This window comes from Artemia franciscana, chromosome 4, assembly GCF_032884065.1.
Source record: "Artemia franciscana chromosome 4, ASM3288406v1, whole genome shotgun sequence".
In the NCBI taxonomy this organism is placed as follows: Eukaryota; Metazoa; Arthropoda; class Branchiopoda; order Anostraca; family Artemiidae; genus Artemia; species Artemia franciscana.
Window position 1 is genome coordinate 45,130,653 of NC_088866.1, and position 18,442 is coordinate 45,149,094.

General features: G+C 36.2%; 1 protein-coding gene across 1 annotated transcript in view; it reads right to left on the bottom strand.

The window, feature by feature from the left end:
- LOC136026484 (OTU domain-containing protein 5-B-like) overlaps positions 1-18,442 on the bottom strand; it is a gene marked incomplete in the record, with an annotated part of 71,219 nt that overhangs the window by 5,313 nt on the left and 47,464 nt on the right. The window contains 3 exon segments of the mRNA XM_065703101.1: positions 9,052-9,214; positions 12,962-13,087; positions 13,968-14,185. Coding sequence (XP_065559173.1) covers positions 9,052-9,214; positions 12,962-13,087; positions 13,968-14,185 — 507 coding nt within the window.

The following is an 18,442-nucleotide window of genomic DNA, read 5'->3' on the forward strand; positions in this document are numbered from 1 at the left end:
GATGGGAGCTGGTCGCCTAAACGAAATAAAGGGCAATTTAACTATAACAAATGCTAAATAGAAATATATGTGAAAGACAATGTAGAGTCAAATCATGGGATACAACATGGTTTTCATTTAAGTGAAGATAGTTGAATTAAGAGTATACTCAAATCCTAAAAGTATATTCCATTCGAAATGCAAGTGCATGAGATTTTGAAATTTGGATTTTCTTCTTAAATAAAAACAGTATTTTATTACCACAAAAAAAACTGTTATAGCTTGCTTCACCTCAGGGGAAAGTCTCGGAGGCCTTGTACAATAGCAAGAGAAAAAGAAGATTGATTAGTACTCAATAATATAAAGAAGAAGAGAAAAAGAAAAGGAAAAAAAAAACGTTTACTGGAAAAAAATATGCAATAACCAGCTATTCGTGTGGCAGTTGGGTAACGAATAAAAAGAATATCGCATTGGACTTTACAGTCCCTACCGGTGGTACTGATCAATATTTCATGGCCCTTCAGCCATAAAAATACAACGGGGGTTGGGGGCCAGCCATTTTCTGCTTTCGCACACCCTTCCTCTTTACCTTCTCCTCCAGATTTCTAGACAACCATTTAGAGCTGGGTCAGCTTCGGCTGAGCTTACAGGCCCACTTCACTGACCCGTTTCAGTAACCAGAAAACCGATAATGTAGTGTCGAGAAACAGCTGGCATGTCTGCAGCAGGTATATGACCTGAAAGATTGTGCTTGAATAGTTTAACCAGTGTCTCTTGCACTTGTGTTTCTTTCCACTGGCGGATCCAGGGGAGGTGCGGGGGACCCTTGGACGCCCAAAGATTTTTTCTGGCGCCCTCGTTCCTTGGTTTTTCACTCTTTTTTAAAAATGATTCTGTAAATTTGGTCAATTATTTGCACCCTTATCAAATTGCCCTCCTCCAAGATTTAGAATAAATGAATGTATTTTATAACCCATCAATAACACAAAGGCATGGCGAAGGAGTATCAAAAAAAAGAAAAAGAAAGACACATTCAAAAATAGGAACAAATATATACAAAATAAAAACACGAATAAACTAGACTTTTCAAAAAAAGTAACCACTACAAGGGTGGCAAACCTCTTTTGACGACAAGTTTAAATACAAATTATACAGCTGGACGATCGGGTCGAGAACTCCATAATATTGTCTCAGTGTGGTGTTACGGGACAATATCGGAAAACTCAGAAGAAACTTCGCATAACAAAAAAAAAAGAGAAAATAGCTCTCTAATCTACTTATCACTTATCATTATAATCACTTATTAAACTTATCACTATATAATTATGCTTATCACTTTCATTCAGAAAAACTGTGAACAGAGCTAAGCACAAAACATGGGGAATAACAACAGCGTTATTCATTTTCCCGAGGAGCTTTTTCTATCATATTTGTATGTGACAGCACTAAAACAGTATAAGCAGCCCTAATTTTCTTTTTAGTTCTAGCCACCAATAAAGGTGGACCGAGATAAATAAACTCTTGAGGCCCTTGTCTTCACCCTTGGCACATTGGTCCCACCCAACATTTTGCTCTAGATCCACCCTTGTTTCGCCACACTCATTAAATTATTCAGTAAACACCTTTCTTGCAATCCAGCAAAATTATTTGCCAAAATTCAAAATCTAAAACCGTGTCTTCAAGTTTTAATAGAAATATTTAGTTTCGTGGTGTAGTTTCTTTTAATTATTTTTGGCAAAGATTGCAATAGCTCGAACTTCCCATTTTACTTTCCTTTACTATTTTTTTTTTACTGTGCTTGATAGGGCAGCAAGTCCCAAACAAATCCTTACTTTAATAATAATAAAAAAAAATCCAGTATATTTATGAAGCTAAATTCATTTTTGCGTCAAATACCCGCTTAATTTACAACTGAACGTTTTAAAGACCCATTTCTGTGTTTAACCTAATTCTCCAGTAAAGCTACTTGACTTGAATTTTGTGTTATATTCAGATTTATTTCACGGAAATTAAGTTGTTTACAAACATGAGTGACACAACTTTTTTCTAAATTATTACGAAATTAAAATATTTATTTGTAATTGGTCAGTTTTATTTATATTATATATTACTTATTTTTGCTTTTTACAGCCTGTAGCATTATAGCGTACAAAAATATATTAGGAACCCAGTATGATATTTCTGATTGCCTCAGGAAATATTAATTTGTCCATTTTTTTTTTTACAATATTCTCTGCAATATGACCGAGAAGCTGGTTTTAAATCCAGTTTAAAATTTTCTGAGGAGATCGGTGACTGATGGTGTGAAAATGGGGCTAATAGTCAAACAGCAGTTGCTTACTATAATCTAAAAGACGTTTTGCAAGCTAAAAATCTACTAAATGGTAAATTGAGTGTTTCAAGCCACCTGGCAACACCTGGGGGAGGCAGTGCACGCTATGGTTATATCCAAAGCGAATGAACTGTCGCAAAACCTGGACAGCTCTATTGGAAATTCGATTTTTACTCCTAAATGATGTTTCTACTCCTATTTCTATCCTCAAGATGAACGACATGAACAGTTGAATCAGTCAAAATCTGCCTCAAGAATCTCTTATGGGTTAGTTCCCCATTCCCAAGAACCCTCCCAAGGATTTGAAAAATCCATCCGAGAGAAAAACCTTTGTAGATAGTTAGTGTCCCAGTGCTAACGGAGAAATAAGCGAGTTCCACCAAAGCAAAGATAAATAAAAACTTTATAATGCCAGACAAATTGTTGAAAAAGCGAAGCATTGTGAATTCTCACTTGAGGAATCAGTTAAAAAAGTCTTTGTTGCAGCTGTTCAGAAGGTTCCTGACGATCTGAACGACTCCAAACTAAAGATTTTTTTCCAAATTTCGCGAAAATTGCACATTGTGGAAGAATACCAACATTTTAAAGCTTACTTCCAATCCCGAAATAAGTTCGACAGATTTTTAAAGGATTCAATCAAAGTTGGATACGAGTGCCTTCCTGTGCAGCACTTATATTTTTCTCCCTTGCCGCTGCTATAACTTCCATGTTACTGGCCATATCGCTGCGAGCTGTACAAAGCCAGCCTTATGTTCGCTTTGCGGAGCAACAGACCAGAAGTCCAACTCCGATCGCCTGTCGAAGAAAACTCCAACTTATGTTACTTGTAAAGTGGAGGGTGATACGTACTATAGTTTAAGCTACCCGAAAAATCATAAACCATCAAAAGTAAGGTCATAATGCTAAACATTTTGTCTAGGAATATTAATGGAGCCTTTTCGCATAGACTATCAGTGGTAAATGACCTTATTTCTAGATATTCTGTTATATCTATTCAAGAGCATTTTATTACTAAGCTTAGTGTGAATTTACTTAAACGGTGCTTCATCATTCTCTGTTCCCGCTTAAATGATAAGTAGGAAAGGTAGACCGCCGGGAGGTCTAGCATCCTTTGTACTTTCAGATGTTCGTTCTAGTTTATTTGAGACGGGTGATGGTTTTCTTGCAATTAGGGTTGAGTGTCTATCTTCGTTAATGTGTATATGCCAAAAGAATGATCAATCTGATCAATTGTTTGCACTTTCTGTTCAAAAGCTTTGATTCATGCTTGGATAAAGTAAAACGAGCTGGTTCGCCCTTCATAATTGCTGATGATTTTAATTGCGACCTATCAGAAATAGGGATTCGTCAATCAGCTCGTATATCGATAACGAGTATGTTTGGCAATTATTTTAGCGTTATTGCGAAAGATGGCAATTTTACATATATACATAATTCTGGTCAACCTTTATCTAGATCATGCTACTGTATCCCACAATCTCTCTACTGAAGCGGTGAAGGTTATTTCTGACGATCTCCCTATTACATCCTCAGTCCAACTCCACGGTTTCAAAGAACAGAATAATTATGTGATCACTATTAGGCTAAAAACCCGTCGTAATTGGACTGGAATCAATTCTGATTTGTTTTCTTCTTGTATGGGTTTTATTGTGAGCAAACTTCGGGATCCTTTTCACCTTTTCAAAAATCAACTAAACTGTCAAAATATAACGTGAAACTTTGCCTAGACATGTATGGGGTCAAAATCAGCCATGCTATTCGTTTTGCCAAAAATGAAGCTGTCGCACTTCGGAAAACACATGAGAGTATCATTCCAGGCTGGTCTTTGAATCCTGGTCTCGTTGCATCTTGCCTCGAAGAAAATTTTGGGTCAATCTCTCGAAGGATTGCATCCATCCTTCGACTGGGGCTGTGAATTTTGTTCATCAAACAGTTCGTGGTAACGTGGTAACAGTTCGTAACCAAAAGTTACGAGCCTGAGAAAATTTGCCATATTTTCAAAAATAGTGGGAAACTGCCCCCTAAAAGTCATAAAATCTTAATGAAAATCACACTATCAGACTCAACGTATCAGAAAACCCTACTGTGACGGTTTCAAGCTCCTACCTGCAAAAAAGGGGATTGTTGTGGAATTTGTATTTTTTTTGCCAGAAGGAAGATCACGGATGCGTGTTTATTTGTTTTTTTTTTTTTTCCAGGGGAGATTGTATCGAACCAGTGGTCCTAGAGTGTCACGAGATGGCTTACTCTAACGAAAAATAAAAGTTCTAGTCCCCCTTTTCTGAGTGATCAAAAAAATTGGAGGGCAACTAGGCCCCCTCCCAAGCTAATTATTCCCAAAGTCACCGAATCAAAATTTTGAGACAGCCATTTTTTTCAACACAGTCGAAAAATCTAATAACTATGTCTTTCAGGACGACTTAAGCCCCCGCAGTCCCCGGGGGAGGGCTGGAATTTATGAACTTTGCCCATTGTTTGCATATAGTATTGGTTATTGGGAAGTATACAGACGTTTTCAGGGAGATTTTTTCTGGTGGTGGGGGAGGGGTCCGGGGAGGGGATTATGTGGGAGGATCATGGCGGAATTTCATGGAGGAAAAAGTTTTCATGAAGGGGGCACTGGATTTTCCAGTATTATTTAAAACACAATCAGAAATAAAAAACAAGTTTTTCAACTGAAATTACGGAGCAACATTAATACTTAAAACGAACAGAAATTAATTTGTATATGAGGGGGTTTGTCCCCTCCTCAATACCCCTCTCTTTACGCTAAAGTATATTTTGTAATTTCAAACAAACTGTTTATTCTAATTAAACAGCCTTTGTGCTTCAGAGGTCATTCTTAAAGAATTGGAACAAAATTCAAACTTAAGCATAAAGAGCGAGGTGTTAACGAGGGGGCGAACCCTCTTGTATGTTTAATAAATTATACGAATGTAGAAGTTCATTACGCAAGTTACGCATATTTATTACCAATAAAATGTTCATAAATAAAATTAAAAGTTTTAGTGCCCTCTTGAAGTAGCCAAAAAAATTGGAGGGGAACTAGATCCCCTCCCCCACCCTTTTTTCTCAAAATCGTCCGATCAAAATTTTAAGAAAGCCATTTAGCCAAAAAAAGTAAAATCAATAGGCAAATTTCGTTTAATTATACATGTACGGTGAGCCTACATCAAAACCTTCTTTAATTCAAAAACATTCAGAAATTAAATAAAAAAATAAGTTTTTTTTGCTGAAAGTAAGGAGCGACATCAAAACTTAAAACGAAAAGAAACTATTAATAAAGAAATTATTAAGGAGGGACAGGGACTATCCCTCCTTAACGCCCCGCTCTTTACGGTAAAGTTTTTTATTGTTTTAAAAGTAGAGTTGTGACAAAGAGTCAAACTTAAGCATAAAGAGCGAGGCGTTGAGAATGGGACAGTCCCTTTTATATACGGAATAATTTCTGTTCGTTTTAAATTTTAATACCGCTCCATACTTTCTGTTAAAAAACTTTTTTTTATATATTTAGCCAAAGAGGAATTTTTCTATGGCATTGACTCTTCATATCAGAAACCTACTAAATGCCAATTCGGAACGTGCTAAAACTGATAGAAATCTTCTTTCTCTTGCAAATACAGGTCTCCTTCATCTGTCTCTGCAACTGACATTCCTGATGAGGAATGGTACACCTACTATGAATCCAAATTTGTTGCTCCTGATCAGAGCCTTGAACTTTTTTAAGAAACTGAGTTAGATAATTTCCTAACTACCAGTCCAACAGAGAATTCATTGTCAGCATAGCATTAATTGTGGATGCCATTGGGAGTTTAAAACCTAAATCATCCAATGGCGCTGACCACATCAGTGCTTTGCATTTGAAGCTTGGAGGAGAAGCATTAGTCCAACACTTGGCACTTTTAATGCAGATGATTTTTGCACCGCGATTTGTACACTCTTCTTTTTGCACTTGAGATTTTATTCCAACTCCAAAAAAAAAGAAAACCCAGAATGTTAATCATTTCGATATATTACAAAATGCAACTTCCTTTTGCAAAGTCTTCGAGATTCTTTTGCGATCTGATCTTGAATAGACATACTAAACTCCACCTCACTAGTTCGGGCTCTAGCGGGGAATAGATTGTGCTGATGCCCTCAAAGTTGTAGCCAATGCACTAATTGATACCAAATCCTCAGACGAATGTCTAATTCTGGCCAGTCACGCCCTTTGACCCGCTCATCTACCCAGTTATACTCCTCAAAGCGACCAAACGTGGACTAAATTCCTCGGTGATTCACTGCTTTCGAGATAAGTACTCTCGATTATGTGTTCGCCTGAAACTATATCCGGATAAAAATATGACCCATGTTCCACACAAGAAACTCATACCTGTCTTGAAAGGTGCATGTCAAGGAGCAGTTTCTTCTCCTAATCTTTTAAATAATTGTAAACTGGATGCTAAGGACAGGTGCCCAACCTCTCTGGTACTATCTTCATTGAATATGTCTCTAGTTTGTTATGCAGATGACGTTTCAAATATCAGCCACACCCTCTAAAGAATGAATGAGGTATTTGTCATACTTCAACAGGAGTATCTATAACTTGTCTTTCATTTCAATACTGATATACAATACTGTATCTATAACTTGTCTTTCGTTTCAATACTGATAAGTGAGAAACAGTACTTTTTAATTGGAAAGGTGAGCCACCGTCCTCTTTAGCGCTTGGCAATGCCACTGTTAGAATCGTTGACCACCTCGTTTATCTAGGTCTTCCCATTAGTTCGTCGCTATACCGCGCCCGATCCCTGCTCCTATACCATCTAGTACGACGTATATCGGCTTCTTATGCATCGATTGTTGCAGAAAAATCTCGATCCAACCGCCTACTATTAGCTAGTCTATTCAATGTTGTAGCCTTCCCTCACATATTGTATACACTTAAATACAAGATGTAAAACTGTTCAAGATGAGAAGCTCCTTGACTCTGGAAGCTGTTTACTAGAACTGATCGTCTGAAAGTCCAGTCCATTTTTGGTTCGCCAAGTCTTTGCTTCGGTTATCACCTTTTCATCGGAATTCTCTATTGACTAAAAATTTAAAGTCACTGACCCTGATCTTGCACTCTACGTTAATTGCCAAGCATAGCCAAAAACTTAATTCTTCACAAAATGATTGGTATCCTGTTTTAATTCAATGGTATTTTTGCATGTCTGTGTCATGACCATATTTAGTGCAGTAATATTTAAATTTGAATCGAATTCATTTTTTATTTTTATAGTTAGTTGTCGTTGCTCTGACAAGTCTAAGTGCAGTAATTGGCTCCTTCTGCGTGTGTTTTTGTTTTGTTTGTTTGCTTTTTTCTTCTTTTTGTTTTTCCCCTTCTCCGTCTTATCATGTTATGTAATTGATGGGTATTCAATAAATAAATAAATTATAGCTACTGACCACTAAAGACAGAAGACATTATTTGACGATGAACTTTAGTTTCAAATGTCTTCAAATGGTTTCGGTTGTCTCCAAAAGGTAAGTCTGCCACTGTTAATTCGACTGTCCTGTACTTGCATTCATTTGTACCTTACTTTGTGCAGAATTTTAATTCCTGAGATTTTTTAAACTGTATCAAGAGTATGTGATTGAACATGTAATTAAATAAAAAAACTACAATTTTTTTTCAACTAAAAGTAACGAGCGATATTAAAACTTAAAACAAACAGAAGTTATTACATATATGAGGAGGGATACCCCTCCTCAATACCTTGCTCTTCACGCTAAAGTTTATGGTACTTAAAAAAATAGCTTCTTATTGTTCTAATTAACCAAACCCTCTCCCGGTATTCTAGCACTCCTGATTCAATGGGACCCCCACCCCACAAAAAATTCGCATCCTGATCTTCCTTTTGGCAAAAAATCGCAAAATTCCAGATTTTTACAGAAGGGAGCTTGAAACTTCAACAGCAGGGTTCTCTGATACGCTAAATCTGATTGTGTGATTATCATTAAGATTAAATGACTGTTAGGAGGCCCGTAGACTTCGATGGGTAAAACTGAACTTAATAAATCTTATATATTTGGAATCACTATAATAAGCCAATTCTTTTGATATATCTATTTATATCGAAATTCGTTATTTAGAGTTTTGGTCACTATTGAGCTGCATCGCTTCTTACTTATAGTTCGTTACCCCGAACTGTTTGACTTATATATTAGTAAAAAAAATACCACAATAGATAGGTTACTTTAAATTGTGGTTACTATTTATGAAAATTGAAAACAATAAAGCGGGACTTTGCGAATGGCGATACGGTTTCGGTAGTTCAAAAGACTTTATGTGACCTATTTTTGTCAAATCGTACATATAGCTGGCCCTAAAATACAAAATACGATCAAAATAAATATACATTTCGCAACTTACATCATATTCAAATTTCGTCAAACTCCTATGCTATAACGACGAAACAGATGACTAAATCAGCTCAACGGGGTGACTCGTTTTTTTTTTTTTTTTTTTTTTTTTTTTTTTTTTTTTTTTTTTAGTCTGTCAAGATTTTATAGCTTTTCTCTAATCTTTTTTTTTTTTTTTTTACTAAGATTGATTGGAGTCTCTTTAGTATGTAGAGACTAAAGTCTCTTTAGTGTTTTTTTAGTTATAAAAAAAAACTGTTTAAATTTTTTGGCCTCTCACGAATCTTTTTTTAAATGTTTTTATATAGCTTAGTATTAAAGTTAATAAGTTACATTAATGAAATACAACTTACGGCTATGTCCTGGCTGTGGAGATTGGCATGAAGACCTTTTTTCCCCAAGGGTTAATTTAGGGGAGTTTTTCGTCCCAAAATTATGAACAGGACTTAATTTCGTTGATGATTCTCCTCTATGGCGAGGTGATCGAATATCTGGTGATTTCAAATTGGCACCACGCTGGATAAAGATAATTCAACAAATCAGTAACTTTGTGCAGAAAAATAATCACAGAATAGATATGAATTCCATTACAAAAGGGAAGAGTAGGAGACAAAGGTTTTGCTCAATTATACAACGTCTAAAAATAAGAAAGAAGACAAGCTTGAAAAACCAAACATAAAGACGAATGTAGAATGTAGCAAATTCCTATCCATGAAATTGAATCATGAAAACAACTCATTTTAGGGATTCGATACTTTAAAGAATCGCCCTATCTCGTCCATTACAAACTTTTTATATTGTGCAGCAAAACTATTTAGATTTGATAGGGCAAACCTGGCAGAACTTGTGAGCTAGCATAAAAGATCCAAATAAACGATGGAAAATTAGATCCCTGCACATACTTTCCCGGATATCTTAGAAAACCCTTTAAATTCTCTTGTTTTGTGCCGGAGATAAAAATATTCAGGATTTAACAAAACTAAAATCATTAGATAGTGTGAATTCTAGTTCTTGATTGAACAGAACAGAATTTTCTTTTAAAGTTCAGGAAAAGGCAGTCTCTTAAAATGCTATAGCATACATGCTTGGAAAATACTAAAAATCATCTGAAAAACAGCATCATTGAACAATTTGACATTTTTGGACGTTCCCTGATGTGCTACCCGCTTTAAATGAAGACCTTGCCGATACAGGGGATGTATTATCTATGCTGTAGTTACGTTGAGTATGCCGTACTTCATTGAACAATTCGTAAAAGACTATATCTTTTCTCTCTACCCTATCAAACTGTTGACATATTTTAGATCCTCTATCAATTTTTGCCAAAACTGCTTCGGGAGTTCCATGTGGTGATAGCAAAATTCGATGATGGACCCCTTGCCTTTGAGACGGTTGACCGACGGTGAAACTCGCAGCATGATTTTTAAGGTATCGAAGAGCCTTGATAGGGCATGTTTAGACGTTACCCATGCCTCTTTCTAGTCTCTTAGTAAAACGTTTGGTGTAACATCGATGGCTGTTTTCTCCAAGTACATGAATTGACTTCCTTATGTACATCTTTCTTGTATCACTCGTCGTCGTCCCATCGTTCAACAAACAAGACGGACACGAAGGCACGCAGCGTAGTCCAAATATCTTACGGCTGACAAATCAAGAACTGGGCAGTTGAAGAAAAGCTTCATTCAACGTTGTATTTCCATCTGGAAAGTTCTTCCTGGGAGCGTTTTCCCTAAAAGTTTCTCTGTTGACTCCTTCAAAAGAAGATTCAACAGACATTTATAGCCTCCTGATGGAACAAGATAAATAGTGGCATATTCCACATTTAAAAGTACCTGGCGCAACGAATTTACGAATTAGAAAACAAATAAAAGGAAGCTTAGACATTTTCTATGCTAAAATCTCCATTAACCGAGGAAAATTCAGTCAAACGGACCTTGGTTTGCTTTACCAAATATCTTAGCATATTCACTAAGCTCTACTATATGTGAAATATCTATACCAAACTATTACGAAGCTTTAGCAATTATCTTTACCAAACTATCTTAGTGGTTTCTCCTGTTTCTAGTTAAAAAAAAACAAACAAAAAACTTAAATATCTGCAAGAGGGTGTGTGTCAGATATCGTAAATTACTTCGATATATACCATGTCGATTTAATAACGCTTAAGAATTATTTTCGGTAAGGAAGCCTTGGTAAATAAGGTAAACCTATTATCTTAAAAATGGACTCAAAAACATGTAACATCAATAGGAATTATCTATATAAATAAAATCGAGTGCATACTTGTGTGCATGTCCGGTATGCATTACTACACTGTTTATCCGATCCAGAGTTGCCAACGCTTTGAAATAACTGTACTAGTTTTCCAACTAAAATTGTACCACAAGGAAGTAATTTGCACCATTAGTAGGATAAAAATTTGCCGTATTACGATGAAAATTTGCGATAAACTACAATTTGAATAGATATCCGAGTCAGGAAAGAGCAAATAAAACCAAAACGTACTGGGAACTTAGATTGTATCAAAATATTTCCAAATATACTAGATTTTACGAGCGCCTCAAAATTGAACCAAAAACGGTACAAATGTAACGCGTTAGCAGTGCTGATCCGATCGCCAATAAACTTAAGTTGTTGAATACACTCTTGCAAAGATTTTAGGCATAACTTCCCCCCTCCTACCCCCAAAGTTCTCTTAACAAAATTTCATGGGGATACTTGATACGGTGAAAACAAATACTTGATAGTTCCTTCGGTTCAAATGTTAGATTTTTTGGATATTAATGTAATACTGGAGGTTAATTATCCCACAACGCCTGACAAGTAGGCAAATAATTCTAAATTAATCTTTCAAGCATTTTGAAATTTAAATTATGAACAGTATTTTACTCGAGGGGGAAGATTTTCCAGGGGAGAATTTTCGGAAGGGTTAATTTTCTGGAATTTAATTTTTACATGGGGAAGTTTCACGGAGGAAGGTGATTTACGGGGGTGTTCTCCGCGGGGAAGTAAAATTCTCCGCGGATTTTTCAATATGTGGGAATTGTTTAGGGGATACCTGTCCGCGTAGGGAATTTTAATACGACCTTTATCAATACGCAGGCGAAAGTTCCAATGGGCGAAAATTTTCCGCGAAAGTGGAGTTTACCGCAGAGGGAAGATTTTCCGAGGGGAATTATCCACAGGGTGTAAATTTTTCGAATACTTTTAAATTCAAAAATACGGTCTTTACTAATACACAGGTGGGGGGGGGGGTTACGGGGGAGGATTTATTCTTCTGGAATTTCCTTTTTTAAGATCGCAGTTACATGCGATGAGTAAGCTAGTCAAATGATAACAATATAAAATAAAATCTTGCTCCATAGTCTCAAACATGAATCTTGTTGGGGCCCGCGCCCCTTTTTTATCAGATAAATATCCCCTTTCTTTTATACATAAATTTACGTAGAATATAATTTTATTTGCAAGTTAAACATTCGCAGAGGCTATCCTGTTTTCAATGAAATAACTCCGCAAGAGGGAAAAAACTGGTTTGTACAGAAGTCCTATTTTTATTTAGCTAAATCTTGCCATTGAAAAACAATTTATGCGTAATGCAAGTTCAATTTTGACTCCCATAAAATTTATTGACCCACCGCGTGACACCATGACGAAAGAGGCGAGCTCTTGTCCATATAAAGAGGCTTACCTCTTTTGTGCATGTACGTTTTTAAGTTAGTTCCCGTTTAGAATTCAGCAAGTGATATTGGAGCCGTATTGAATTGAAACTTGACATTGGTAATAAAAGTGTTGTATTTTGCTACGACCGTATTAGATAATTTTCCCCAAACCCTGGTGGAAGCGGGGGGGGGGGGGGTTAGGATGAGAGTTTTGGGTATTATCGTCATTTTAGTATCCAACGGAGAACCCGTCCCCTTCCAAGGATATATTTATCAATGGTGAAACAGGCCTAGGCACCTTGAGTCAATTACTGTAGCCTTTACTGCCTCATAGGTAGAATACTTGTACACACGCTGGTCATAACATCAGTGGGAAAAAGACTCGTAGAACCTGTGTGACCATTGAACCTGCGATGCCACACTCTAGCAGAGGCCACTAGTAGCATTGGTGGCTCTGTGTCGTATACACTGGCACCACCAGAACTTATAGATCTAGCTGAGTCAATCACTTAATACACCTTAGGACTACAGAAAACAGAAACAAAACAGAATAAAAGTTAAAAAAGGGCTATAAATAAACCAAAATTTGAAGAAAATAAATTACCGAGTGTTTGGTATTTCGTTCATTTTCTCGAAGCCATTCTATATAGCTTTCACGAGCAATGTGCTCTTCAATGGCTTCATTGGTTGCTTCCCAATCGGTGGCCTTGATTTTGTCCTCCATCATAGTCTATAAATAAAAATTTATTAACACCAAATTTAAAACTAAAACCAAGTATTTGGAACAGTATTACCACATGACCATACTTAGCGACAAAGACATATGTCAATAAACAGTTTTCAAGCAACAGTTTTTAATGGAATTGTACCAAGCATCAAAATAAGATTTACATACAAAACTAGCAAAACATATTTCTTTCAAATCTCCAGTCAATTCCAGCCGAGCAGATAACCAAAATAAAAGAGATTTTCTAGAAAACTGGTCTTAATTTGGTAACTCGTTTTATCCAATTCACTGACGATCCTCTCCCCTGTCCCATATTCGAACTAGCAACTTAAAGTTCTGGTTTAATCTCTACTCTAACCGAATAGAAAACAAAAGTAATAAATAAATTGCAAGTACCAAATTCGCATCATTTCGAATACTCGTACGGTCCAATATTCTTAAGAGCCCCCTCGCATACCCAAATTAAAAACTTTTAAACGTTGATATGGTTTTTCACTTGTCAGAGTATGCCGAAACACCGTCAAGTTCCAAATCTTTAATATAGCCGAATAGAAATAAAAAGTAAGAAAACAAATCATATATAAAAAATCGGAAAAATCAGGAAAGAATGGTGTGATATCCAAAATCTCCCGTTTTGCCCCTGCCGTTTCATAAAGAAGCGGGCTCGTTTCACTGGAAATAAAAAAAAGAGGAAGTTCTTACTTTTTTTCTACAAAATATTTTGCTGGTGTGTGGCGTCAGTTAATAAAATATCAAAATTAGCTGTTCAATTTGATTCTTATATTTGTATTATTTAAACTGAAAAATATTTATTTTATTAAAAATTTTGAAAATATTTGATAGTATTATAAATTATTTCAACTGAAAAATGAAAAGGCCTCACTCTTTCTATTTCAGTTTCTTCACTTTGGGAAATAGCATCCCGGACAAGACTTCTGTCTGCAGCCCCAGGAACATGACCAGGCAGACCCAGGCCAACCCCAATAGTGGCCTTAAATGGATCAACTATGCTATTATAATGCACACCTCTATGATAGGACAGACGAATGGCTGGATTCATATCTCCATTCTGAAGCTGTCCTTGAAAAATGTTAATTGGTTCTAGAAATACAAATAAAATACAAATAAACAATTAATATGTAATCTCAAAATATCTTAAAACTAGCCAACATTTATACATATACCATTTTTCCATGACGTCACATTAACTTCTATAGAGGAGATGCTGGAATTTCAAAAATTACAATTGTAAAAATATTCTCATAAAGGACTATAATATTAGTTTCACTGAAAAAAAAGTAATTAGCTTAGTAAATTAATAAATCAAGCAAATTAGAAATTAAGATACTTAAATCTCATAAAAATGAAGGCCAGTCCCGGCAAAGGGCGGACCAACTGAGAAGACTAAAGCATAAAGTCCGAGTGAACGGAAAGAGGCAAGGCAGTGCTGCGGATCTCTTTTCTTACACATTTAAGCAGGTTAATTGCCTAATATACTTCACCATGAGTTTTAACCTGAGCCACTTTTTAAGTCATCTACGGAGTTCTTGCATTTTATAAGTATTTTATAATTTCATTCAGTAAATACAGGCCTCTTCAAGAGCAAAAAAAAAAGAACTAACTCTCACTGATTTTGGACTTGTATGTATCGATAAGCTCTTGTCGATTTCGGCCTGTTGAAGCAATCAAGTGTTTACAGTAACTATAGCCCCAATACTTCCTCGACATTTAGCCTGATATCTTTCCTCCGTTTGTTTTACCCCAAATACCAATACGTCAAAGAATTCAGTCCGATAAACCAGAATAAGAACTAGCATATTTCTCTTTAAAATACATTTATTTGGAATCAACCTTAGTTGGGTCACCACAGGGCTTAGAGCATGAGCACGGACCTTCTTCACAAGAAGCGATATAAAAAATCCAGTAAGTCAAAATATACCTGCAACCACTTTTTGTAGCAACTCCATGCACGGATCACGTATGACAAACGTCGTGGTTACATTACTGAACGTTATATGAAGTGACTTAATAATAATCGTATTTGTAACCTACGACACCCTGTAATAGCAAATTTGGCAGGTTATTTCTGTATTAGAATTTCCAGAGCTGAATGGGGGAGATGCAGCAACAGATCTAGAGGGAATGGGGATCTCCATGAAACTCTCCATTTTGGCAATAACAGAAGCAAATAGTGCAACCCATGCTCTGTAGAATAGGCCCTAATACATGTGAGAACTTCATCAGAACTGATGGCATTAACCTCCTCCTCAAACTCATCATCTGAAAGTGTAGGTTTTAATCTATTCCTAATAGAGCTAGATTTGACACACTCTTTTGTGATGATTCCCAAATCATCTACGTCTTTGCTTTCATCTTGGGGAATTGCGATATTTTAAACTCCTTAGTGCAAACATTTGAACAGTTGTGGAAATAAGGAAAAGGTTTATTCAAGAAAATGTTTTAAATTCTAGCCTATATCCATTTTGACAATAAAGGGAGTTTTCTACAAAACCACTGGAAATAAGAAGGGGCGTGAAATGCCCAGGAACATCACAATCTAAGAATGAAATGGAAACTCCCCGCTGTTTAAATAAGAACAATGGTCAATTTTAGTTTATAAACTTATTTTTGTGGGAAAATTATAGAAAGTAATTTAGGAATGATAGTGTGCGCCAAAGGGTGCCATTAGGCTGGTACATTGTGCTAAGGTGGCGTCAATGGCCACAAGACATCAGAAGAAACGCTATTGGAAATTTTCCTTTAAGTTTAAACGATCGATTCTAGTGTAAATAGTTATTTTAGTAGGAAAATGCCTGAAAATTCTAGATAGTTCGTGCCAGAGGGTGCCGTGTTCCAGCCATTGAGTTCCACGGTGGCGTAAATTACCATGGACCATCACATTTTAACAATGAAATGACAAGTTCCCTCTGTTCAAGTAAAAACAATGGTCAATTTCAGCAAAGAAATTCTAAACATTGAAAAAATGTGACCTCAAGTGAATGAAAAAAGAAAGAATAACTGAGAAAAGTATCAGAGTCGAGCAATCCAACAAAAATAGTTTTAAAATAGATTATGATAAAGAACAGACTCTAGCCCATAGTGAATTAAATATTTTCCGTAAAGGTTTCATAGTAAAGAACGAACTCAAGCCCAAAGAAACTGAATCCTGTGGTTCATTCATATTATCTTCATTATTTTAAGAAGGATGCATCTAAACCCCGATTGCAACGGTAGCTAGCAACCCAGTAGGAGACGATCACGCCCCATAGTTACATTAAAGAGGGAAGTATAGTCAAAAGTAACTGAAATATTATAAGGAATCCTTGTATATATATGATGATGCACCCCACTTGTCTTTAGACAAGATAGCATAATATAAATTTACTTTAATTATTTTCCTCGAAAAATCATCATAGGTGAAAATTTCTCTTACCGGGCATCGAACTCAGGCCAATCTGATGAAAACCAGCCCTCCTAACCACTTCCTAACGACCATATAGGATATAATAATTATATGATTAACGAAGTTTATCTTTAAGATCCATGTTAAAGCGGTAGCTAGCAACCTAGTAAGAGACGACCAAGCTTCATATCAAAAACTAAAATAATCCATAACTCCTAAACAAAAATCTGATCAAATAAGAAGTACACTATTAGAACCGCCTTTTTCTATACCTTTTAGTAGAAACTTTACCGTCCCTTGGCATGAACAACAATGAAACTGTATAGGCTTGAAAAATCAAAAAACTGAATGCAACCACGACAATCTACATATACGGGATCTTTTTTCTTTCTGTTTTTCTTCTCCTAAGCAGCTGGGCACTAGAAAATCATAGAAAGCTCTATAATGGCTAATTTTGAAGGAAATCGCTACATCTAGAACCTTTTGTAAATAAAAACGAAATAGTGTTTAAAATATAATCAATTTTGACAAAAAACTGCATTTTCCTGTACAAGCTTGATGAAGGACGTTATAATCGTATAGGTTATAACCATGTTTGAGGAAATAAGTGAATACAATATTTTTTGCAAGTTAACCTTTCGACAAGATAATAATACAAGGAATACACAATTAGAAGAATCAATTTTTTACGAAAATTATAAGAAAGAACGAACTCTTGAATACACTTACTTGTATAGGACATTTAAAAATAGTATAAGCTTGTACGGCTAAATTTAGATTCAACAAGTTTCATCCCGATCCCTCCAATCTAAGCGTTTTCCATGATTTTAGGTTCCCCATCCCAAACTCCCCTCAGTGTCACCAGATCTGGTCGGGATTTAAAATAAGAGCTTTGAGACACGATATCCTTCTAAATATCAAATTTCAATGAGATCCGATCACCCGTTCTAAAGTTAAAAATACCTCATTTTTTCGAATTATTCAGAATTAACCCCCCTCACTACGCCAAAGAGAGCGGATCCGTTCCGGTTATGTCAATCATGTATCTAGGACTTGTGCTTATTTTTTCCACCAAGTTTCATCCCGATCCCTCTACTCTGTGTTTTCCAAGTTTTAGGTTTCCCCCTCCCAACTCCCCCCCAATGTCACCAGATCCAGTTGGGATTTAATATAAGAGCTCTGAGACACAATATCCTTCTAAATATCAAATTTCATTTAGGTTCGATCACCTGTTCGTAAGTTAAAAATACCTCATTTTTTCTAATTTTTCAGAATTAACCCCCCCCCCCCCAACTACCCAAAGAGAGCAGATCCGTTCCGGTTATGTCAATCATGTATCTAGGACTTATGCTTATGTTTCCCACCAAGTTTCATCCCGATCCCTCCACTCTAAGTGTTTTCCAAGTTTTAGGTTTCCCCCTCCCAATGTCACCAGATACGGTCGGGATTTAAAATAAGAGCTCTGAGACACGATATCCTTCTAAATATCAAATTTCATTGAGATCCGATCACCTGTTCGTAAGTTAAAAATACCTAATTTTTTCTAATTTTTCAGAATTACCCCCTCCCCCCCTCAACTACCCCAAAGAGACCGGATTCGTTCCGGTTATGTCAATCATTTATCTAGGACTTGTGCTTATTTTTCCCATCAAGTTTCATCCCGATCCCTCCACTCTAAGTGTTTTCCAAGATTTTAGGTTTCCCCCTCCCATCCCCCCCCCCCCAACCAATGTCACCAGATCCGGTCGGGATTTAAAATAACAGCTTTGAGACATGATATCCTTCCAAACATCAAATTTCATTAAGATCTGATCAACCGTTCATAAGCTAAAAATACTTAAATTTTTCTATTTTTCCGAATTAACACCCCCCCCCCCCCCAGATGGTCAAATCGGGAAAATGACTATTTGTAATTTAATCCGGTCCGGTCCCTGATAAGTATGCCAAATTTCATC